This window comes from Typopeltis vanoorti, chromosome 11 (assembly GCF_054136105.1).
Source record: "Typopeltis vanoorti isolate ZY-2024b chromosome 11, IOZ_Tvanoo_1.0, whole genome shotgun sequence".
In the NCBI taxonomy this organism is placed as follows: Eukaryota; Metazoa; Arthropoda; class Arachnida; order Uropygi; family Thelyphonidae; genus Typopeltis; species Typopeltis vanoorti.
In genome coordinates this window covers 124,003,993-124,029,328 of record NC_143559.1, presented here as the reverse complement: position 1 = coordinate 124,029,328, position 25,336 = coordinate 124,003,993, and the positions used below count along the sequence as shown (strand labels likewise).

At 35.6% G+C, this 25,336-nt stretch overlaps 1 protein-coding gene across 1 annotated transcript in view; it reads left to right on the top strand.

The window, feature by feature from the left end:
* Nf1 (neurofibromin 1) overlaps nucleotides 1-25,336 on the top strand; it is a 1,119,557-nt gene that overhangs the window by 169,355 nt on the left and 924,866 nt on the right. Inside the window, exons 11-12 of the mRNA XM_090400295.1 lie at nucleotides 126-302; nucleotides 24,511-24,846. Coding sequence (XP_090256421.1) covers nucleotides 126-302; nucleotides 24,511-24,846 — 513 coding nt within the window. The remainder of the gene's footprint in view (nucleotides 1-125; nucleotides 303-24,510; nucleotides 24,847-25,336) is intronic.

Sequence of the window (25,336 nt, the reverse complement as noted above, 5' to 3'; positions counted from 1 at the left end):
AGCTTATTTTAAACATCAGACTTTGCAATTTGTTTCAAAATTCTGTTGAAACATTTTTTCTACAATTTTATTTGGATTTTTTAATAATGTATAATTATTTGCTGAAATATTCTATTCTATTCTAGCGACAATTTGTGGATTGTGTCAAGAAGGCTCTTGTTCCCCATGGTACAAGCAAGCAGTTGAGTGAAGCTGCAGCAGTTACTTGTGTCAAACTTTGTAAAACTTCAACATACATTAATATATTAGAAAGTAATAATGTTGTCTTTGCCCTAGTTCAAGCAGTAATCAATGACTTAAAGGTTAGGTTAAATATTTTTATCATTATTTTCTTATTACCTTATTATAAATTTAGTTTTCTGATTTCAGCTCTTATTATTAAATGGTAAGGTATATGTATTTTTTACTGTTCAATACTTTCTGATGGTATTAACTTGCATCATTGTAATAAGAAATAAGACAGACTTGAATTTTTGAGTCTGTTGATATTTCAGTAGATGCAGACTGTCTCTTCCTAGTACAAAACTTGTCACAAATACATGCTACTGACAAAAGTATATATTGGAACAGTTCACATGCTTGGGAAAAGGTAAGGTTTCTTTGAACTGTAAATACAGATCAGAAATGAAATTTTATAATTGAGTTTTCCAAATTTTAGATAACTTAATGCAGCCATATTTGTTTAGGTTAGGGGAAATTGTACATTTCACAAAGTTGTCACAAAGACTATTACAGAAATAGTCTTTGTGACAACTGAGGTACACCACCTAATTTCCAGCAATGCAGCATCTTCTTTAGTCCATACAGAATTATAGATTATAGAGCACAATTGAAATTTTTGCGACCACTTCACTTTTGGACTGCCATAGATGTGCTTAAATTAATTAAGCACATTTTCATGTAATTAGTGTGAACGACAGTGGTGAAGGATGGCTTTGAAAATTTAAAAAGTGTCTTGGAATTTTTGAGGATGGAGGGCCTAGGGCCCTGAAAGGTATTAAAAATTTATCCTAAAATAATGTGCAAATAAGAATGGCTAGATTACAATGAGATTGTTAGATTGGTTCAAAAATCTTGAAGCTCTAGCACCCTACATATCTGTAGGCCTACCAGAAGGTTTCAGAAATCTCATTCTTGGCAGCTGTTTTTATCACCCCAGAGCTGAACTCATATAATAATAATGTTTATACAGTATATTTGCTACCAATCTACATTCCTTACCAACCCCCAAGACAAAGGAATATTATGCTCTACAAAGGCCAAGTAGTGCCCACTTTTCGTGAACCATTTATTAGATGTAAATGCTGGCAAGCCTGTAGACAAATTTATTCACGAATTTAACATGAAAGAAGTGCTTCGGTTCCTTGCTTGTACCTTCTGCCATTCAACGCTAAAAAAATGCTGGTGTAAGTTTTGGTCCAACTTGACATATGATAATTCATTTTAGATAAATTATGAACTCTACAACTGTGTTACAAATAACTAATTTAATTTCCTGAGTTTTGACCTTCATATTAAAGTCGTCATCTGTAGTATATATATACACAGAGACTTACTGAATTACATTTCACACAGTATGCTAAAGAGACAATGATTTGATCAATGGTTATTCTACTGGCATGACCCCTAGTGAAAATAGAATAAAAAAAAAAGAAATAAAAAAAAGTACAAATAAAAAAAAATACAAATAAAAAATTAATTAATTAATTAAAGACTACAACAAAGCTATATTCTATTTAAGATAACATCAGAGAAACATTCTTTCATATAGATAGTTTTCTTACAGTAACAGTGATGTCCTAATTTAACACGACAATTGTTATATTAGATTTAAGATTCTGGATTACTTATGGTCATATTTATAGTCAACTCTTAGGGAGTAAGGTTAAGTGGGTAGAATATGTGCCATCCGTATTCTTGGGATTTTTAGACCATAATTATTGTTAAGATTAAGATGGTTGATTAGAACCTCACAGGCCTCCTTAAATTTACGTTCATACCATGAACGTAAATTCAGGGCATGATCAGAAAGGCCAACTTCACCATAGTTATTATATTTAATGTGTCATTTATATTCTTTTTTATCTGATAGGAATTGTGCATCCTGTTTCCCCTATACAGTGGTGCCTTGGTTAACAAATGCCTCAGATAACGACGAGTGGCTGTTAAGAAAAAAAACCTCTTGGTTAACGACACAGGCTAACGACTCTCGATTATGTGAACCTCTATTCGATCTTAAAAAACCAGAATTTTCCAATCGCACTCAGTAACTTGCGGGAAGACATTATCAAATAGAGAACAGCCACACGGCATAGCTGTGAAGCTCAGATATGATTGACCCATCATAGCCAGCTGTTTACGCTTTCCGTTTGTTTCTTTTCTTGTAGTGTACTGTGCTTTGTTTTAAAATTTATGGTATAAATGCGTTTTATGATGAAAATGAGCAAGCATTTATTTTTTATGTGTTGGTTCATATAGACAATAAATCGGTGGCCGCGTGTCACTGTTCGTTCGCCATCAAAAGGCAAAATCAAATCTCATCTGTGTAATAATCGTATCTATAAGCTGCTAATCAGTGTATGCTATGGTAAGTGCTGTATCTAATATCGTCACCTTGCAAGCAAAATGCAAATCTCATGGAAAGGCTTAGACATTGGTTATTCATTTTTTACTAAATAATTTATGGAAATCACAACGTCAACTAGGATATTCATTAAAATAAATTTTAATATACTTCAATATTTCGGCAACGTCACGTTGCCATTTTCAAGAAACTTAAGAACAAGACGCGTGCATGCAGGTACAACAAACAGTAAGTGAGGAAGAAGCAGGAAGCTATTATTTCTCCTAAAGTCCTGATGGTGCTCCCTAGCGGGGAGTGTTGGTATTCTTGGGTGATTGAACTGAAGGTCTTCTGATGTAAGTTTCCCAAATTTGAGGCAGTCTCATGCTTTTGTTGAGGTTTGGATTGTTTCTTAGGGCTGAAGCTGATTCCATGAAAAGCCTTTCATATTTCTATTTACTACGATGTATTATCGTGGCTTTCTTCCACTGTATTCTATGGCAGGTATCCAGTGCATGGTCAGCAAGATTAGGGTGGCTGTACTGGTGAAACCAGATGTAGTCATTGTGTTCTGAAATTCTGATATTTGCTATCCTGCCTGTTTGGCCAAAGTAGGACAGCTTACAGCTGCAAGGGACCTGGTATACACCAGGTAGGTCTGGGGGGAGGGGGGGAGGTTGGTCTTTAGTAGAGTGGATAAGGGATGCCAATTTTTTATATGGTCTGTAACAAGAAGTTAAGTCATGTTTTTTTAGGATTTTTGTAATTTTTTCTGAAGTGCCTCGGATATAGGGTATGGTGATGGATTTAGAGTAATCCTTGTTGTGATTGGGGGGGGGGGGGGGTTGTAGTTTACTGGTTTCAATATTTTTTGGATTTTTTTTTTTGGGGGGGGGGTAGCCATTGACTGAGAATGTGGATTAGTTCTGTGGTTAGGGCATTGTCATTTGAACAGATAAGTTTAGTGCTGTTGTGTAGTGTCTTAATGACTTCATATTGCTGCGAGGAGGGTGGTGGGATTGTTGGTGAATGTATCTGCCTATATGGGTTTTCTATAGACTGAGAAAACCAAGGTTCCATCGGGCTGGTGGATGACTAGTGTGTCTAAGAAAGGAAGGTAGTTGTTTTTTTACTTCTTCCAGGGTGAATTTGATTCTGGGGTGTTGGTTGTTTAAGTGTGTTAAGCAGGAGAGGAGTGCATCGGAGCCATGTGGCCAAATAGCGAAGACATCATCAACATAGCGAAGCCAAATGGTTCGTTTTTGTGCGGCAGAGTTTAAGGCTTTCTCTTCAAAAGTCTCCATATAAAAGTTGGCCAAGGGTGGGAAGAGCGGAGAACCCATGGTTGTCCCCTCTATTTGTTTGTAGAATTTTCCTTGCCAAACAAAATAGTCTGAGTTCATTGTGAACTGAAATAGGGCTGTGATATTGGGACGAAATTTAAAAAATTTATTTAAAAAATAAATGAAGTTAAAGCTATCAAGACAACTGAATCATCTCGCCTTCCTAAAACACTGCCGGGATAACCAGGTAATTCCTAACCGTGTGAAATTCAAGCACCGTTTCTCTTCGCAAAAAGTTCTTCGTATTTATAACCATGCCAGCCAAGCCTTACTCAGGGAACAAATTGCCATGACTTGCCATTTCCTGAATGATGCTAACATAGTAGCTATACAGGCACTTGAAGATGCCCTTTCAAGCACCTTAAGCCATGAAATTTGGTCTATTTTATATGACATCTCATGCACTGCAGCGGAGAAAGAATTTAAAAAATATGAGATCGACACATCAAAAAATTTGAAAATTTAAAAAAGAACTCGATCTTGAAACCACAACTTCCTACCGAAACGGTAGTCAACCTTTCGTCATTTAGTGTGAAACCTGAAGCACTCGATGCCCTCGCACATGGCCACAACTTCGCCATTGCGCCCAGAAGAATACCTGCTGAAGATATTATGATACGAATTGAACGTAGGATACGACACCTTCCAAACCACGTCGCCAATGATATTAGACTGGATGTGGCTTGTGTTCTGACCAAAGCTAAACCACCAAAAGCCAACATGCCCAGTAAGGAAATGAAATCTCTACTAGAATTAAACAAAAACAAGACAATAATCACCAAAGCTGATAAAGGGAACGCCACAGTATTGCTTAACCAAAAGGATTACACAGGTAAGCTGAAAGCTCTATTGTTAGATCGGGCTACTTACCTCCCTATCGAGTACAATCCCACCAACTCAAAAATTAGAAAACCCCACAGGCTCCTTAAGGAGGTCAATTCTTAGCCTGTGGAAATAACTAACAAATTAAAACCATTTAACTCCATCCCCCCCCTGCCTGTATTTATGGACTCCCAAAAATACTTAAGGAAAATGTGCCATTACGTCCCTTAGTGGATGGTATTGGTTCCCCAACATACAAACTAGCTAAACATTTGGCCAAAGCTCTCTCTCACACTATACTGGCAACACACCTTCACACATAAAAAAAACTCAGCCCACTTCATAGAAAACCTTATACTCAAACACACTGACATAATGGTCAGTTTTGATGTCTCCTCCTTATTCACAAATGTCTTGCTCAAAGAATCTTTATAGCTAATCCAAGCTAAATTTCCTCCCGATATCACAGCCCTATTTCAGTTCACAATGAACTCAGGCTATTTTGTTTGGCAAGGAAAATTTCTCTCCCCACCCTTGGCCAACCTTTCTGGAGACTTTTGAAGAGAAAGCCTTAAACTCTACCCCACAAAAACCAACCATTTGACTTCGCTATGTTGATAATGTGTTCGCTATTTGGCCACACGGCTCCGATGCACTCCTCTCCTTCCTAACACACTTGAACAACCAACACCCCAGAATCAAATTCGCCCTGGAAGAAGTAAAAAACAACTGCCTTCCTTTCTTAGACACACTAGTCACCTGCCAGCCTGATGGAACCTTAGTTTTCTCAGTCTATAGAAAACCAACCCATACAGGCAGATACATTCACCAACAATCCCTACACCCTCCTCGCAACAATATGGAGTCATTAAGACACTACACAACAGCGCTAAACTTATCTTTTCAAATGACAATGCCCTAACCACAGAACTAAACCACATTCTCAACACTTTCTCAGCCAATGGCTATCCCCCCCCCCTCAATCCAAAAAATATTGAAACCAGTAAACCACAACCCCCTCCCCTCACAACAAGGATTACTCTAAATCCATCACCATACCCTATATCCGAGGCACCTCAGAAAAAATTACAAAAATCCTAAAAAAAACATGACTTAACTTCATGTTACAGACCATATAAAAAATTGGCATCTCTTATCCGCTCTACTAAAGACCTCCCCCAGACCTACCTGGTGTATACCAGGTCCCTTGCAGCTGTAAGCTGTCCTACTTTGGCCAAACAGGCAGGACAGCATATATCAGAATTTCAGAACACAAGGACTACATCCGGTTTCACCAATACAGCCACTCTGGTCTTGCTGACCATGCACTGGATACTTGCCATAGAATACGGTGAAAGAAAGCCACGATAATACACCGTAGCAAATACAAATATGAAAGGCTTTTCATGGAATCAGTTTCAGCCCTAAGAAACAATCCAAACCTCAACAAATTTGACTGCATGAGACTGCCTCAAATTTGGGAAACCTACATCAGAAGACCTTCAGCCCAATCGCCTAAGAATACCAACATTGCCCACTATGGGGCACCATCAGGTCTTTAGGAGAAATAATAGCTTCATGCTTCTTCCTCACCTACTGTTTGTTGTGCCTGCATGCACTTGTCTTGTTCTTAAGTTTCTTGAAAATGGCAACGTGACATTGCCGAAATATTGAATTATATTAAAATTTATTTTAATGAATATCCTAGTTGAAGTTGTAATTTCCTTAAATTATTTAGTAAAAAAAAAGCAAAATGTACTGTCAAAAATTGCAGGTTTCGAATTTAACTGTTAACTTTTATTTCAAATATTTTTTTTTGAACTTTTACTTTTATTTTCAGGTGACAATATGTTCTTTGTATTCCTTGTCTTAGTGTTGTACAATTTGTAATAATACCGTATTTTGTGTATCTTTTTTTTTTATAGAGTGAATTTTTTTACTGTGTGACAAAATGGGTCCCAAAAAGAAAGCTAGTGAAGGGAAAAAAAAAAAAAAAACAGAAAAATTTTCTCTGTTGAACAGAAGAAAGAAATAATAGCAAAGCATGAAGGTGTGAAAATTATGCAGCTAGCTCAAATATATGAAACCAGTCATTCTACAATATCAACCATTTTGGCTAAGAAAGAAGAACTTATGGTTGCTAAGGGAACTTCAAGGTTGTCATGTCAGAGGGCTTCTTTTTGAGCAAATGGAAAATCTATTACTAATTTGGATCAAAGGAAGAGAAATGGTGGGCGATACTATATCTCAAAATACAATCTGTCAGAAAGAAATAACAACGAAATGTCTCAAAGCAGCATGGATTGATAATGAAGATACTTCAGATGAAGGACACAAATTGGTAAAGGATATTGTGGCGACTCTACATGATCTTAACTTGGAAGTAGAGGAAGAAGATGTTGAAGAATTATTGGAGATGCATGACTGAGAACTGACTACTGACGAGCTAAAAAACTTTTCAAGCAGCAATGTGAAGAAAAGGAAATGGAAATTTCATCTGAAAATGAGGATGGAGAGAAAGAACAAATTACGACTGCTGAAATCAAAAATGTTTTGGCAAAATGTTGCTATGAAATGGAATCCAAACAAATCTGAGGTTATCAGAACTGCAGATCTATTTAATGAAAAGTCCATGCAGTTTTTTAGAAACATTTTAAAAAAGAGGCAGAAGCAAACAACCCTAGACATGTTTTTTACAGGTCCATTTGTCAAAAAACTCTGAAATGAGCCCAATTGTCCTTCTGGTGAAGATCGATAATTAAAAACTGTTTTCATCAACAATTCATTTTATTAATGTTAATTTTTTTATAGCAAATACATATACTGTATAATAAATAAATGATATTTACCATATTTTTATGGCATTTTAAATGAGTTTTATCTGCATTTTTAATATGTACTATGGTTATGGGGAGGAGCCAGAACAAATTAATCGATTTTCAATTAAATCTTATGGGGAATCGCGCCTTGGATAACGACAGTTTTGGTTAACAACGGTAATCCTAGAAGGATTACCTTTCTTAACCAAGGCACCACTGTATATGGTAGATTACTGGTGCAATAAATACAGTATACTCCAGGGTGGACCAGCAGAGGGAGTGAGTCTTTAGATGAGTCGAGTAAGCTCTTTAATTTTACAGGAGGTTTAAGGGGGCTTTAAGGTTGCACTTCTGTAGTATTCTGCTTATTTTATCTGATGTCCCTTTAATGTATGGAATGATTATAGTTTTATTGTAGTCAATTTTATCTTTATTTTTTAGTGAGGTCTTGTAGAAAATTTTGTTGGTAGTATTTTGGCTGACCTAACCATTTTTTAGGAGAGTATTGCTGATAACTTTAAATTCATCTATACGCACTTGTTCGTTACATCAAATCTTCAAAGCCTTTTTTTTTTTTAGAGTATTAATGACAGAGTTTTTGTGATGGGTGGTGGTAGGAGTTTATGTGTATATATTGGCCAGCATGTATCGGTTTCCAGTAAACAGTGAAGGAAAGACTGCCAGAAGGAAGACGTGTGACAAGTGTATCTAGAAACAGAAGTGTGTTCTGCTTTTCAATCTTAATTGTGAACTGTATGCATTTGTGTTGTTTGTTTAGGTGGCTGAGGAAAGTGGGGCCAGATTGCAAAATCATCGTCAACGTATCTAAGACAGACTGGATTTTATCATCATCGTCATCAAATTCCTGTATTCATGTATTCCCGACTGTATACCTGTTGAGTGTTTTTTACCACTGTGCTTTCACTGCTTGTTTCATTTAGCAATTTTTCGAAGTAATTACTCCATACTTCAAGGATATCTTTTTCTCCCGTTTTCATGTCAAACTCCTTTTACAGCACTCTTTCCTCCAGAATATTTTACCACCTTCTTGATATTTATTTTCTATGTTCTTGCCCAAGTCCTCCCATGACTTTTGTTTAGCTAGTTTTACACAGTGTTTAGCTTTCTTACATTTGTCTCTGTATTCTCTAAGAGCACAAGCTGACTTATTTGCCAGGAACGTTTGATATGCTTTCTTCTTTTCCTTCACTGCCTCTTTAACTTCCTGGGTCCACCATGGAGTTCTGATTTTTCTATCCTTGCAGACAACCTCACCACATGCCTCTCTGTCTGAATCAATCAGGGTTTTCTTCAAGGTTTGCCACTGAATCTCCAAGGTTTGGTTCTTGTTCTCTAACTCATTCATTTTTTCTTCAATAATCTTTGTGTATTTTAGTCTACAGTTCACATCTGAGAGCTGCTCAACTTTTATTCGCTTTAAAACTTTCTTACATGTTATTCTTTTCAATATGAAATTCACTTTTATCCTGCTCAAGACTAAATAGTGATCGCTTCCAATTTCAAATCCTCTGTACACTGGTGTCCTGCACCAGGGAGAAAACATCACTATCAACAATAACATAGTCAATGAGACTTTTCTTATTCCTTGCCTCTTCTCTCCATGTGAATTTGTGCACATTTTTATGCTGGGACATGGTGTTAGTGATAACCAGTCCATGTCCTGAGCAGAAATCCAACAGGTTTGCCATTATTGTTAGCTTTGCTCTTTTCTCCAAATTTTCCCAAAACATTTTTGTATGTCTGACAATCACTTCCTACTCTGCTATTTAGATCCCCAAGAAGGACCAACTTTTCCTTTTTCATTGTTTCAGTAGCTTTCTTTAGAGCCTCAAAAAAGGAGAGGAATCTAGAGCACGTTGCTCAAAATATTCCATATAAAAGTTAGTAATGGGAGGGGGGGGGGAATAATGGCAAGCCCATGGCTGTGTCTTCTTTTTGTAGGTAGAAAGCGTTTTGCCACACTAAATAACCAGAATGTAATACATGTACGAAGAGCGCCGTGATATTGGGAGGGAATTTGTCCTGTAAAAGAAGGATTGATTAGGCCATTCATGAAGAGGGCATAGTCATCAAAACTGACTAATAAATCATATTTTTCTAATGTAATGTCTTTGATTAAGTTTATAAAGTGTTGTGTGTTTCTGATATAGGAGAGGGAATGACCTTCCAACTCCTTGAGTGTTGAAGCTAATTTCTTGGCTAACTGTTGATCAAATCATTGTCTCTTTAACATTCTGTGTGAAATGTAATTCAGCTTGTCTCTGTATATACTTCAGATAATGACTTTAATATGAAGTTGAAACGTCGGGAAATTAAACTGGTTATTTATAACATGGTTGTAGAGTCCATAATTCATCTAAAATGAATACTGATCACCGTATAACTGAAGGAAAGTATTCTGATAATTCATGGAGATTCGACGCACAAGCGATGCAATCAATACGTTAAGTTGAAGATTCATGTTTCTGGTTTGATTAATTGGCTAGCATTTTTAAAACGTTGTAGGGAAAGCAATATCATTCCAAACTGCATCAAACTGAAGAGAAAATTCACCTCAACAATGGCGCGCCGAATATACCACCACATGGAGAAAGCGTTACTAGGCTACTAGGAAAAACTTGGCCTTTTACTCAAAACCAGGTACAAAATTTAAAATTTTAAATTTCAAGTTACTTGAACACATATGTTTGGATTATCCTAGAGAGGATTACGGACAACTCAGCAAACCACATCCTTCAAACAAAGAAAGAAAATCTCGTATACAAATTTCGTATACAACAGACATTTTTGAATTTCTCCGCAGTGAACGTAAACAACCAACCAAAAGCAAGGAACAATGGGAGCCACCAATTGCTTTCAGGTAACAGTAACATAGTCAACCTATCCAACCACGCCTTAAATAAAGATGAACTCTCACTACTTGTTTGGTCAACTAAATTTTCTGTGATACTGTTATCAATAAATTTTTCAAAGTAATTCAGTGGGCTTAAGTCGTCATTTGGAGGATCAGAAAACGAGGAATTATAGTTCACATCTATTGATTCCATGTTTTTGTGTCTTCACCATCGATTTCTTATGTCATGTATAGGTGGCTCACCTTGGTTTCATGTTTCAAGTCGCACACTGAGGGGTGTGTCATCTTCATCACTATTCCTCCTATGAACTTCCACAGGCACACTGTAGCTGTCTACATTGAAAGTATCAATACAGCTCTTTCATCCGAAGCTCTGCCTCGAACAGCTGCGCTCAGTGTCTCCTCCTCCACATCATCTTGCAACTCGGCATCCTCAACATCCGATATATCCCCTTCTAAGAGAAATACAATTTCTTCAGATGATAATGGCCTCAACATATTCTAAAAGAAAATGATATCAAACTCATAATTATATTGTGACACACAATCTACAAATGCCTAACTTTATATCATGAAAAATAATCTAAATAACTAATGATAGTATACGTATTCAGGCTTATACATAATGTCTATTCTTCATTGATAACACTTCAAGAGTTTCTTCTGCAGACATGATAAATGTCTGCAGAAGAAACTAATTTTTTAATTATTGTCATTCTTGTACTTCACCATTTACAAATAATTTACAATTTTTTAGAGAAAAAATTTGACCCTGAGCTGGGAATCAAACCTGGGTCCTCCACATTACCATTGTGGATGACCCGGGTTTGATTCCCAGCTCAGGATAAGATTTTTCTCTATGAATTTTCAGAAGAAACTAAATAATTCGCACCAATAGCCACACAATCGCAAATAAACAAGAAGGACGTATCTAACATGTTTTTATATACACGTGATCGACCGATTCCAAATGGAATCATTATATTCTAGTAGCAAATATTCAACTTCTGAGCTTATACTATATAATCCAATATATTCATATTATTCTACAGTTATCTAAGTCATAAAAACCGATATTGGTAAGGTTTATACGTATAATACATACCTGCTATTATTTTCGAGAGTTTCAAGGGCACCAGGATGTTGACATGCCATGCGGATGTAAACACACAAAAGGAAAATGCGCACGAACAACCAATCATGATGAAACAGCAGACAGCTGCAATCTGCGGCAAAAAATGGAACTACAACGTACAATACCAATTGGAATCATTCGGCACGTAATATGGGCTATGAAAGCCAAGAAAGTTAGTGATTCCATTAGGAATCATTCGGGCAGAAAGGGATACCTAACTGTGTGAAAATTAAAAACAAGTTCCACTCAGCCAAAGCCCAACGTATTTATAAAAAAGTGAGTGTAGTACTATTACGAGAACAGATTAATGCCACCCTCCCAGAGTTATCAAAATTAAATTCAGCCATCAACGTGCTATGTGGCATACTATTTAATATTTTAAACACAGAACTGTTGGAGATCCTAGACAGCACCCGACACAATGGCTAGAAAATAATTCATCAAAGTCAAAAACCAGCACCAGAGAAAGTTTGAAATTCTCCAACAATGCAGTGTTATACAATGATGGCAATTACAATAAGATTGCGCGTTGTGAATTTATCATCGCTCACCTTAACCGAAGAATCCATTTGTGCTTTAAGTCTGGAGCACAATTTTGCCCTAACTCCCAAACAAGTTCCAAAAGCCGAAATAATGCTGTCCGTCGAACGGGGAATATATGACCTTCCTCCAGCAATATCCAATAACATATATTTAGGTTAAACCAAAATATAGAATGATGGTACAACATGACAAAATTTCATGCCGGCTGGGGCGTCGCCCGGTTAAACAAGGCCCCCGTTGTTTTCGCCAGGGAACCAGGGCGAACAGCGAAAAGCGAAAAGTCAGCTACTGGAACAAATCTGAAAATAAACCCCAACTCAACATCACCAGAGTTAAAGATCAGTACTGTCAACATAAGAAGCCTAAATAGCAAAGAAATGGAGCTAGCTGAGGAATTAGATAAGTACCAGAAGGTACTTATCTAATGGGGAGATCTTTCTGAGCAATAAATACAAAATGTTATATTCAGGCAATGACAATCAAGGAAAAGAAGGAATAGCCATAGTATTCAACACAAAATACGAGGCTAATCTTCTTGAATGGCAGTCAGTCTCAAGCAGAGTAATGTGGGCAAATATGAGAATGGGGAACTGGACAATGAGACTTATTTGTGCCTATGGTCCCACAGAAGGTTCTACTAAGGTAGAAGTGCAGGAATTTTTTGAGGCTTTAGAAAAACCAACTGACACAATGAAAAATGAAAAGTCAGTCCTTGTTGGGGATCTAAATAGCAGAGTAGGAAATGATTGTGAGACATACAAAAATATTTTGGGAAAATTTGGAGAAAAGAACAAAGCTAATAATAATGGCAAATATCTGTTGGATTTCTGCTCAGGACTGGTTATTACTAACACCATGTTCCAAAATAAAAATGTGCACAAATTCACATAGAGAGAAGAGGCTAGGAATAAGAAAAGTCTCATTGACTATGTTATTGTTGATAGTGATGTTTTCTCCCTGGTGCAGGACACCAGAGTGTACAGAGGATTTGAAATTGGAAGTGATCACTATTTAGTCTTGAACAGGATAAAATTGAATTTCATATTGAAAAGAATAACATGTAAGAAAGTTTTAAAGCGAATAAAAGTTGAGCAGCTCTCAGATATGAGCTGTAGACTAAAATACACAAAGATTATTGAAGAAAAAATGGAAGAGTTTGAGAACAGGAATCAAACCTTTGAGATTCAGTGGCAAACTCTGAAGAAAACATTGATTGATTCTGCCAGAGAGGCATGTGGTGAGGTTGTCTGTAAGGATAAAAAACTCAGAACTCCCTGGTGGACACAGGAAGTTAAAGAGGCAGTGAAGGAAAAGAAGAAAGCATACCAAAAGTTCCTGTCAAATAAGTCAGCTTGTGCTCTTAGAGAATATAGAGACAAATGCAAGAATGCTAAACACCGTGTAAAACTAGCTAAACAAAAGTCATGGGAGGACTTTGGCAAGAATATAGAAAATAAATATCAAGAAGGTGGCAAAATATTCTGGAGGTTGTTGAAGAAGCTTAAGAATGGAGGAAAGAGTGCTTAAAAGGAATTAGAGATGATAAAGGTGACATGAAAACGGGAGAAAAAGATATCATTGAAGTATAGATTAATTACTTTGAAAAACTGCTAAATGAAACAAGCAGTGATGACAGCACAGTGTTATAAAACACTGACCAGGCATGCAGTCAGGAATACATATCCATACTTGAAGTAGAAAAAGCCATCAAAGGCTTGAAATGTGGAAAGGCAGCAGGAGTAGATGATATTCAGCCAGAAATGCTGAAGTATGGTGATATAAGACTGTTACAGTGGCTGCACTGCATAGTTCAGAAAGCCTGGACAGAGGGACGATTTCCCGATGATTGGAGTAGAGCTCTCATAGTATCCATATATAAATAGGGAAATAAAACTGCATGTGAGAATTACAGAGGTATATACTTGCATAGATCTTGCCAGTGTTCCTGGCAAGATCTATGCAAGTATACTTGAGAAACGGTTGAGAAGAATTGTGGAAGAAAAGCTTGGTGAAGGACAAGCTGGATTCAGGCCAAATAGAGGCTGTCAGGATCATATCTTCACTTTACGACAAATAGTCGAGAAAGCATGGGAATATAACAAAGATCTGTATTTAAGTTTTGTCGATCTGGAAAAGGCATATGACAAGGTGCCAAGAGAGAAGCTATTCAATAAGCTGCAGTTATATGGTGTCAATGGGGCATTATATCAAGCAATACTTAGTCTTTGAGTTGTAAATCAGCAGTTAGAATTGAAGGAAGTACAGGAAGATGGTTTAATGTTAAATCTGGTGTGAGACAAGGACGTACATTATCCCCTCTGTTATTCATTATCTATATGGATCACATTATGAAGGAAAGTGGTATTAAACATGATATCAAAATTGGAGATGTTAATGTCAGCTCTTTGCTTTATGCGGATGATGTTATACTTCTAAATAAATCTGCTACAAGTCTCCAAGATTCTCTGACTAAATTGAATTGCTGTTGTAGTAGATATGGTATGAAGGTCAGCAATAAAAAGACAAAGACAATGAAAATAGGCAGAATCATTGAAAATGTCAACTGTGTTGTGAATGGAGAACCTGTGGAACAAGTAAAACATTTCAGCTATTTAGGCAGAATTTTTACTGAAGATGGTAAATTAAATATAGAAATAGACAACAGAATCAGCAAAGTTGGTATGGTGGGAAGTCAATTGAATAAATTCATATGGAATAAGAGAGAAATTAGTCGGAACACTAAATTAGTCTGTATACAAGACAGTGTTCAAACCAGTTTTAACTTATGGATCTGAGTTGGGTCAGAAGTAAAACACTTGACCAAAGACTAGAGACCATAGCTATGAGAGTTCTGAGAAAGATTATAGGCATGAACAGATGGCATCAATGACAGTATCATATTAAAAACGAGGATATTAGGAAAGAACTGGACATTGTCACCATCCAGGAATGCGTTAGCAGAGCTAATCTCAGGTGGTATGGTCACTTAAACAGAATGGGTGAGGAAAGATTAGCAAAACAAGTGTTCTCTGCCAGGTTGGCAGCAAAACGACCCAGAGGAAGACCAAGATATAGGGGATTGATACGGTACAAAGTGCTTTAGACGATAGAAATATAAGATCTGATAAGGTTGGAGTCTTGACATGTAACAGACTGATTTTGAGGAAAATTGTAGATAGGAAATTAATAATGTAATTTTTTTCATGTAGTACTATCATATCCTGTATACCCCTTGAGGGTACATGGCAGGAATTTGATGATGATGATGATGATGATGATGATGATATATTTAGGTGTAGCCAACATCCTTATCCAGTTGAAACCTCCCAAAAATAATATCCCACATAAGGAAATCATTGCTCTAAAAGAACTACATAATAATAAATAGATTATCATAACAAAAACAGACAAAGGGAATGCAACTGAGGTGATGGATACAACAGAATATGAAAACAAAATGCACACACTTCTACAAGACACTCAACATACAAAATTGTAGATCGCAATCCCACCAACACACAATAGAATAAGGTGCCTAAATTACTGAAAAAAATCACTTCCTCACCTAAAGAAACAGTAAACAAACTCGAGCCCTTCCACGTTAAAACACCCAGGATATATGGAGCACCAAAAATTCACAGACAAGGTTTACACCCTATTGTGGTTAGTATAAATAGTCCCACATACAAACTGGCTAGACATTTAACTAAGCTACTAGCTACTCTCACAAACAATTCTCCCTCCTTTGTCAAAAATTCTGCCCACCTAAAAAGTATTTTAGAACACCATACCTTAAAAAGTTCAGACATGATGGACAGTTTTGATATCACCTCACTATTCACAAATGTACCGCTAATTGAAACCATTGGTCTGCTAAAATCACACTTCCCCCTGATATATTTGAACTATGTAAATTCACAATACATGCAGCATATTTCACATGGGAAAGGAAAATGTACAATCAGTTGGATGGGACAGCTATGCCCCCCCCCCCCCCCCCCAGCCAACTTCTACATAGAACACCTGAAAAAACTAGCTATCAATACAGCCACTCTCAAACCAACACTTTGGCTATGCTATGTTGACAATATGCTTGCTAATTTGGCCACATGGCCCAGGCACATTGGATACATTCTTAACACATTTAAATAGCCAACACCCAAAAATCCACTTAACAATGGAACTGGAAGCAAATAACTGTCTGCCCTTCCTGGATACAATAATCACACTTCTTCCAGATGGTTCCTTGTCATTCTCAGTTTTTAGAGAACCCACACATACAGGGAGATATTTACTAGCCTAGAGAAATTGTGTTATCACTCACCCTAATCTTAACAATAATGATGGTCTAAAAATCATATGGAAGGCACATATTCTACCCATTTAACCTGTTTCCCTAAGAGTTCATTTTAAATAGAACCATAGGTAATCCAGGATCCTGAATGTAATATAACAATTGTCATGTTAAATTAGAACATCATTTTCACTGTAACAAAACTATCTATATGAAAGAATGTTTCTCTGATGTTGTCTTGAGTAGAATATAGCTTTGATATAGTTATTTTATTTATTTATTGTAATTTTATTTTCACTAGAGATCAGGTCAGTAGAATAACCATTGGTCAAATCATTCTCTTTTCAGCATACTATATGAAATGTAATTTAGCTTATCTCTGTATATATGTGTATACTCCAGATGATGACCTTAATATGAAGGTCGAAACGTCAGAAATTAAAATAATTATTTATAACAGTTGTAGAGTCATAAGTTGTGTAAAATGAAAAAATAAGTGTTCACCTGACCTGGCTATTCCTTTGACTAGGCTATATAATTTGAGTCTCAGAAAAGAGAAGATTCTGCAGGAGTGGAAAGAATGTATGGTAATCTCATTGAATAAGGTTAAAAGACTGATGTATCCAAATATCGACCAGTCAGTATCTCAGGAATGGTGGTGAAGATTTTGGAAAAGTGAGTTAGGGCTCACATTCAGAAATGGGTTAACAGAGAATCTATACTTTGCAATGAAACAGCATGGCTTTACTAAGGAAGGGTCATGTTTTAGCAACTTGCTCGCATTCCATCATAATGTTACCAATGAGCTAGACAAGGGTAATGGATACGCCATGATACTTTTGGATTTTGCTAAAACTTTTTACAGAATGCAGCATGGAATACTCGTATAAATTTGGGAAATGTGGGTTTGGATTATAAACTCTTTGCATGGATAAGAGGATGGCTAACTGACCGGTATCAGAAAGTAATATACAGAGGATGCAAGTACAAGATTTAAGGTAACCAGTGGTGTACCACAAGGATCAGTCCTTTGTCCATCGTTATTCAATCTGTACATTAATGACATTGGGAAGGATTTGACAGGCTACATATAGCTATTTGCTGCTGATGATGCAAAGACAGGTAGAGTAATCAGTAATGTGGCTGATATGCAGTACTTGCAGAATAATTTCTGGAATTGTGGGCATGGGAAAATTGATGTCATTTCACTGTTAATAAATGTAAGGTCATGCACTTTGGTGTGGTTAGATATCCAATGTCATATTATATTGGTGGGTTTATTCTAGAAGAAAATGATCAGGCTAGAGATTTTGGAGTGTTAGCAGACAGGAAAATTGTAAATACATCGCAGAGAATAATGGCAATGCTGAAACAAACCTTGAAATTTAAAGATAAGGAAGTCATTTTGCCTCTTTACAAGGCCTAATAAGACCTCACTTGGATTATTGTGCACAAGTCTGGTTTCCGTTGTGATTCTGATATACCGGAGAGAGAGAGAGTGCAAAGGAGAGTGTTAAAAATGATATCAGGATTGTGGAATACTGGTTATGATGACAGATTTAGAATTTGTAGATACTCACAAATAGGAGAAAGAGGGGTAATACTTGCAAATTTCTGAAAAGGTTGTACAGGATTTTAGTTGATGGAATGTTTTATTTTATGGAGGGCAGGAAAAGGATAAGAGGACATTCGTGGAAGCTGAGAATGAATGCCACTAAGAAGGGCATCAGATCTAGATTTTTCTCTCATATGGTGGTGCATGATTGGAATGGATTGCCATTGTTTGTTATGTGTGCAAGCACTGAATGAATTCAAGAACAAGTATAACAGCCTGGTGTGTGTGTGTAGCACATGATCTCCCTTGATGAGTCCCTGACTTTCTGGAGGTTTCTCTTAATATTTTTTGTAATTTTTTATTTATTTTTACATGGTCTTGAGACTCTTCTCTAGAGACTGGACGTGGTACTTTTACTCACACTGGGCAATGAAATTCATCTCCCACTTAAAGACAATTAGAAACATCCATTCCCTTGGTGGGATTCAAATCCATTCTTCAACCTGTTGGTTGAAGAGCAGGTACTCTAACCACTCAGCCAACCAGTCTGTCAGTGGGTTGTAGACCTGACTTGGCATGATGATAATTGTATATGTATTTCTTGTGCTGTTTGACACAAAAGTCAATAGTTTTCCCTAAAATAGGTTAACTAGATACATTGTACAGTATTTCCATCTCTAACACACAAGCTCATATATTCAAACTACTAAAATGAAGATTACATTTTGCTTTTGCCATCATTTTAGAAGTAGATATATATATGGATATATGAGCTTGTGTGTGTTAGAGATGGGGAGATTGAGATGCAAAATTTTATCTTTTGGGGAATATGGGTATTACCTTAAAATATGTAGCTTTGTTGATGAATGAATTAAATAGGAACAGTAGTTTGACTTTTTACAAATGTTTACAGATACATGTGTAAAAGTCAAACTATCAACAACATAGCATCCTGAACAGAGGACTAAGGCTATTTGTTACTTTCATAGGTGGAGACAACATAAAAAAAAAAAAAAAAAGACGGGGAATATCTGTGAATACACATTTCCTTCTTGAGCGAAGGGTATTATTTCAGGATGCTTGCTGTCTGACTGTACCAAAAATATGTCTAAAGCTTTAGATAAGAATGTGTCTAGATGCATAGATCAAGCCCAAATGGTAAACACACAATCAACACAATATCCTATCCTATCGGACAACATAACATAGTGCAACTAAATTGTGTGTAGTGAGTGTTACTGAATTGACATCTCAAGTTTCTCAGTGTTCAGTGAAGAAATGGGCCAGGTGTTAAGGGAAGCTTAAAGCTCATAGCAGTACTATCTATTTTTTTTTTTTTTTTGTATTGGATTATGTTCATACCCAGGATAGATAGAAAGAAAAATGAGGAGAAAGAACAAAAGCGTTAATATTCAAGTTAAGGGGATAAAAATCCCTTATTGTTTTTCAGCCAGTAAGCGAAACTAAGATTGAAAACTATGATCTGAACGTTTCATGCCGACGAACTGTCGGCGGATCCAAGTGTAAGTGACCACTTGGTAGTGCCACACCAAGGCAACTCGTTGCAAAGGTAGAGCAAGCTCCCTCGCTATTCTTGATATTTTCTCATAATGTAAAAACACACAGCTCCTAGGAGATGTAGTACTGCTTTACATTATGAGGAGAGGTCACTACCCAGACTGGTTTCAACCTTTTTTGAGGTCTCATCAGTGAGTAGCTAGACCTAGAATATCAGAGTTTAAGTGAAAAGAACTTACATACTTTCGCTATACGAATGCCAGAAAGGTGTGTCACTATATTACATTATAATGTATTATAACTAAGATTAAAAGCCAAACGGCTATTTTTCTGGTGAGGTTGATAATTTTTATCCCCTTAACTTATCAACCTTGCCAGAAAAATAGCCATTTGGCTTTTCATCTGCGTTAATATTCAATTGAAGACTTAAGTGGATTCTTTGCCTGTTCAATCCTAGAGGGTACCATTCTACTGATGTCAAAAGACATCAGTTGAATGAATGAAGGTGGGAGAAAAATTTGCGTTTGAACTGAGAAACAGCATTGAGTAACTGCTATATATGTTTTAAAAGATTTCGAAGAGGGCAAGGGAAAATTATGATTGCCAATTCTGATGAACAGTGACCATGAAAGTATTTATAGAAAGTGAGGGCAGCAGAAACTGAACATCTCTGTGAAAGAGAATGGAATAAATTGATGAGAAATGGATCATTGATAAACCTAATTATATAAATTAGTCTGAAATTTTATTCATGAAGCTCCTAATTGTATTATTGGTGAGTTTAAAAGCAAGCTTATTATATATAGCAGCACCTTGCTTTATCACATAATGGCTGAAATCCTGTCATTTTATGATTAAGGCATAGAAACTATGAAATGCAGTGAAACTTCAGTTATCTGTGGTATGGGAATTGCCAGAGACCGGATAATTGAAAAAAAGAGGTTAATCCAAATTATGTTTTATTGGGTTTAATACATAAAAAAAAACATCAAATAAACATTTTTGTAGTATGTAAATACAAAACTGAACATTTTTTTAACTTATAAAGTCCATGATTTTTTTTTTTTTTGTAGCATTATTATTTTTTATAATTTTTTTTATACTTCCATGAATTTTTAAAATGAATTTGGGAAGTTGGTAAGAACTTGCATTCAGGAATGTGTTGACAGACCAGCTATATTTTTCAAGGAACAGCACAGATTTACTAAAGGGAGGCTATGCTTGAGCAATTTTTTCATATTTTATAATGTTACTGCTGAGTTGAATAAAGTGAATGGATATTCTGTGATATTGTTGGACTTCACTGAGACATTTGATAGAATACCACATGAAAAAGGCTCTTACATAAGCTGAATAATTTGATTAAAATCTAGATGACCAACAATATGTGAACTAGAAAACTTAGTTACAAATAATTTTATTTCCAGAAAAGAATGAACAAGATGGTGGTATACAGTCATGGATGATCCTCAACTACAAATGTGCTTTCAAGGTATTGCTTACCAATCTTCTGTTCTTGAACTGCCCCTATAAGACATGGTGATCCTGAATAGATTTCTTAATGAAACCATGGAATGTGTGCAGACTTGTTATTTAAATGGGGGGAAAAATGCCTTTGTCCTCAATGTGACTGCAGTGCTCCTAAACAAACAATTCATCACCCTCTGAATGTAGCTTGCATGCTTATCAAGATAACTTATCTGATTTTCTCCAAGCACTAGAATGGATCAGAAACTTAAACATGCAATTTTAGTTTTTTATATTATATTCATATCTTTTTTTTAAATTTCATATTGTACTGCATGTGCTGAATGCTGAATTTGCCCTTTGGTATGATGAGATTTCCAACAGTGTATTATGCTATGAGCAATCAGTGAGACTAGGGATCTTGGAGTTGGGATTAGAAATTTGAAGTTTAGAGATCACAGATTGCAAATACAACCAGAGGATAATTGCAATTTTGAAGCAAACACTGATATACAAGGAGAGGGAATTCATTTTGCCTCTTTACATGGCTTTGATATGACCACACCTAGACTCGTGCAAAGATTTGGTTTTCTGAATTTGGAGGGGATAAAGAAACTGTGGAAATGTTGCAAAGAAGAAATGTGTTAAAGAATATTGGAATTATGGAATATATATTTTGTGGATAGATTGAAAGTACATAGACTGTAAACACTTATAAACACTAGAGTAAACATCAATAAACAGGAGAAAGAGAAGCAATATGATAAAAGGTCCAAAAATTTCTGAATGAGTGTTATAGGATATTGTCTGATTAAATTTTTCATTATACGGAAGTTGGGCAGAGAACACATGGGCACCCATTGAAATTAAGTTCTATGGGAATATTTAAGAGCTAGATTTTTTTCTTTCACCGAGTAGTGAGCTAGTGAACAGTTTGCCTTTAAGTGCATCTAGCATGAACAAGTTTAACAGAAGATATGAAGGTTGTGGGTAGTATATAGCCTCCCATGATGACCCTTTGACTCCTTGGAGATCTCAGATAATAGTAACCAATGGTACAGACAGCAAATTTAATCATGCTCAAGTAGTAGGCAAATAATAGAATAAGCATATAATGTTTAAAACTCGGAAAGAAATTGAACAATCAGTATAACAGAAGAATTAGTGAAATTTGTATTAAAATTTGGAACAGTATTATGTAAATAGTCAAAAATATGAAAGATTAAAACAATTGGAAAATTTCTTATGGCATAAGGAAATATGCCCGATGGATTTCACTTGGCTGGATTTGGGGTGCATAACTACACATATGTTCAGAACAGAAGTGAATAGCACTCTTCCAAAGAAAGATGGATGAATGATGGCCCAAAACCAGTGAGAGATAGGTCAAGTTTACTAAATAATTTAGACAACATTGAACTACTAGTTTGCTTTATTACTGGTTGCAAACTTGGGCATAATTTTGATGTTGCTTAGCTGTCAATTTTTCTGAGAGCATGTAGGGGGAATGGATGTTGATTGCATTGTGTTAGTTGTTATAGCTGTTGTTTCAGAATTGCTTAATTTTATTTCATTATTTTGGAGGTTTAAGATAGTTGCTTTCTCAGTCAATTTCAGTTTTTGCTATCACAGTTTTTATCTTGGATTTTGTTTTTATTTTTGTTGGTATTACTTAAATGATCTGGAGAAGGGAGATTGCAGTCTTGGAAGTATTCTATGGTGACCTAATAGTTGAAGCTATGAAGATGAAATCACAGTTTGATTGGCAAAGCTAATAATAATGGTATCTGTTGGATTTCTGATTTGAATATGGACTAGTTATTGCAAACAACATGTTCCAACATAAAGATATGCACAAGTTCACATGGGTCAAGAAAATCTGGACAAGAAAAAAAGCATATTGAAAGTTCCTAGCAAATAAATCAGCATAATCCCTAAAGGGATACAAAGATAAATGTAAGATGAGAGCTAAGCTATGTGCTTAGTATCTAATCAAAAGTCATGGGAAGACTTCAGCGAGAATAAAAAAAAGTAGATATCAGGAATGTGGCAAAATGTTCTGGAGGCCATTGACCTTATTCAAGCATAATTTCCTCCCAGTATCTCAGACTTGTTGAAATTCACTAGTGAAGGCTATTTCATTTGACAAGGTAAATTCTATAAACAAATAAAGGGGGTCTCTAATTTCTCTTCTCCCTAGCAAACTACTTCATGGAGACCTTTGAAGAAAAAACTTTGACCTCTGCTCATCTATAATAGATCTCCAGTTTGACTTTGCTATGTAGATGATGTGTTCTCCATATGGCCATGTGGCTCTGACACTCGTAACATCTTCCTAACGCATTTTAATAACCAGCACCCAGGATCCTCCTCACCTTGTGGTGGGGGGGTGTCTCCCTTTCCTAGACACCTTAATTACACATTAATCTAATGGATCCTTGGCATTCTCAGTTTAAAAAAAAAGTTAGGCAGAGATAGCAAGATGGTTGTATGTGAGTCTTGTGTATCAAGATATCCTACCATGAAATGTATAGACATTGTCATATAAACAGGTAGTTTTAAGTATTAATTAACCAATAATTAATTTTATTAATTAAATTCCTTTATTAAATTTATTTAAAAAAAAAAAGAAAACATTGAGCTAAAATTTCCATTATTGCTCCCGTGGAACTTTGAGATTTTTCAATAATTTAATGTAGTATATTATTTCATTATAATGGTGCTCACTGTAGTGAGCACAATTATCTCAAAATAATTCTCCTCTGTCCACTATATCATTTTTTTTATAATAGTGCTCACTGTAGAGATTGTCTACTCAGTCTAATTCTACTCTGTCCATTATATGTATTTATTACAGTAGATGCTCACTGTAGTGAGCAGTTACTCTAATATATACATTTTGTTGTGGTGGGAGGGAACGCAAATCTATCTTTAATGCATCCTGCATCTACCCACCCTTACATCATCTATAAATATTGTAGAAGGACCAAGAATTAGATATTTGAGGAATTGTGTTCTAGAAAGTGCATTTCAGTTCTCTACTAAGCAGTTGATTCACATCTAGTGATGAAAATTATCTTTCATCTAAATAAACATGAAAATTAAAATGCCAATTTTCTAAATTCCTTCTGAATCTAGATCCTCTCTGTTAATAAATAGCAAAAATGAAAAGCATGTTACACGCTAGTAGTCAGATGAAATCCATGTTTGAGTTAGAATGAGAAGAAGAAAGTGAAAACCATGAAATTAGTTTGCACTATGTTCTCATCTTGCTGAAAAAATACTTTACATTTTCTGACTTTAGCAAGTTTTATTTGCTAAAGTCAGAAAAAATTATTGAGTCAGTAAATATGTTACCGAGAAAAGGTAATTTGTGAAACATACTTGTTGATAACTCAAATGACATTACTTGATCAGTTCCACATGTTTTTGTCTTTGGCATGTGAAAATTTTATTTTTTCGCATGCCAAATTTTTTATTGGCAATATTATTATAAATGTGCTTAAAAAGAATGTGGTTTGTTATGCATAAAGCTGACAAAGATTATAATTTAGTTTTTGTATGTTACTTCATTAGGTTCTTTTATTCAACCCAAGCAAGCCATTTTGTCGGAGTCCTTCCACTGTCAGCCAAGATGTTGATCTTATGATTGATTGTTTTGTTTCATGTTTTCGCATTAATCCTCACAACAATGAAGCCCTTAAAGTGTGTCTCAATTTGAATTCTCCATCTACATACCATTTTGTTCTAGTGAGCTCATTGTATCGTATTATTACACAACCACGTCTCGTTTGGTGGCCTCAAATTGATATTGTATATAATAAAGCTCCAGAGTTGCGATTAATGTTCACAGAAACTTTAACAAAAGTTACACAAGGATGCATTGGCCATAATCCAGTTCGAATGATTCAGGTAATTTATTTAACAATTTTAAATTTCTTATATTATTCATGTTTAGTTTTTAGATTAACAGTTGCATTGAAATTAATTTTCATTGAAGAGATGTTATAGTCTTTAATAAAAATGTGTGTTACAAAATATGAAACTTGGCAATTTGGGATTTTTGTTCATTAAGTTGAGATTTTGAGTATTAGTTCTACTCAGTTATATGTTGCCTGAAGATAGTCAGAAATCGAATTAACATATCTTCTGTAAAGAATGATGGAGCATCTGTAGATGCACTGGTAAGAACAACATGTGGAAAGAGCAGAGCTTAAATCCACTCAAGAATGTAAAGAACAATTTTTATAACCATTTCAAAATTGATTTAGCCATTCTTAACTAAAAGTGGAAGAAGTTTCTACCCTACAGAAATTTAGTTCTTTCACCCACAAAATGGGAAAACTCACTGATGAATAAATGTGATTGTAATGGATACACAGTATACTCATCTCAAGATCTT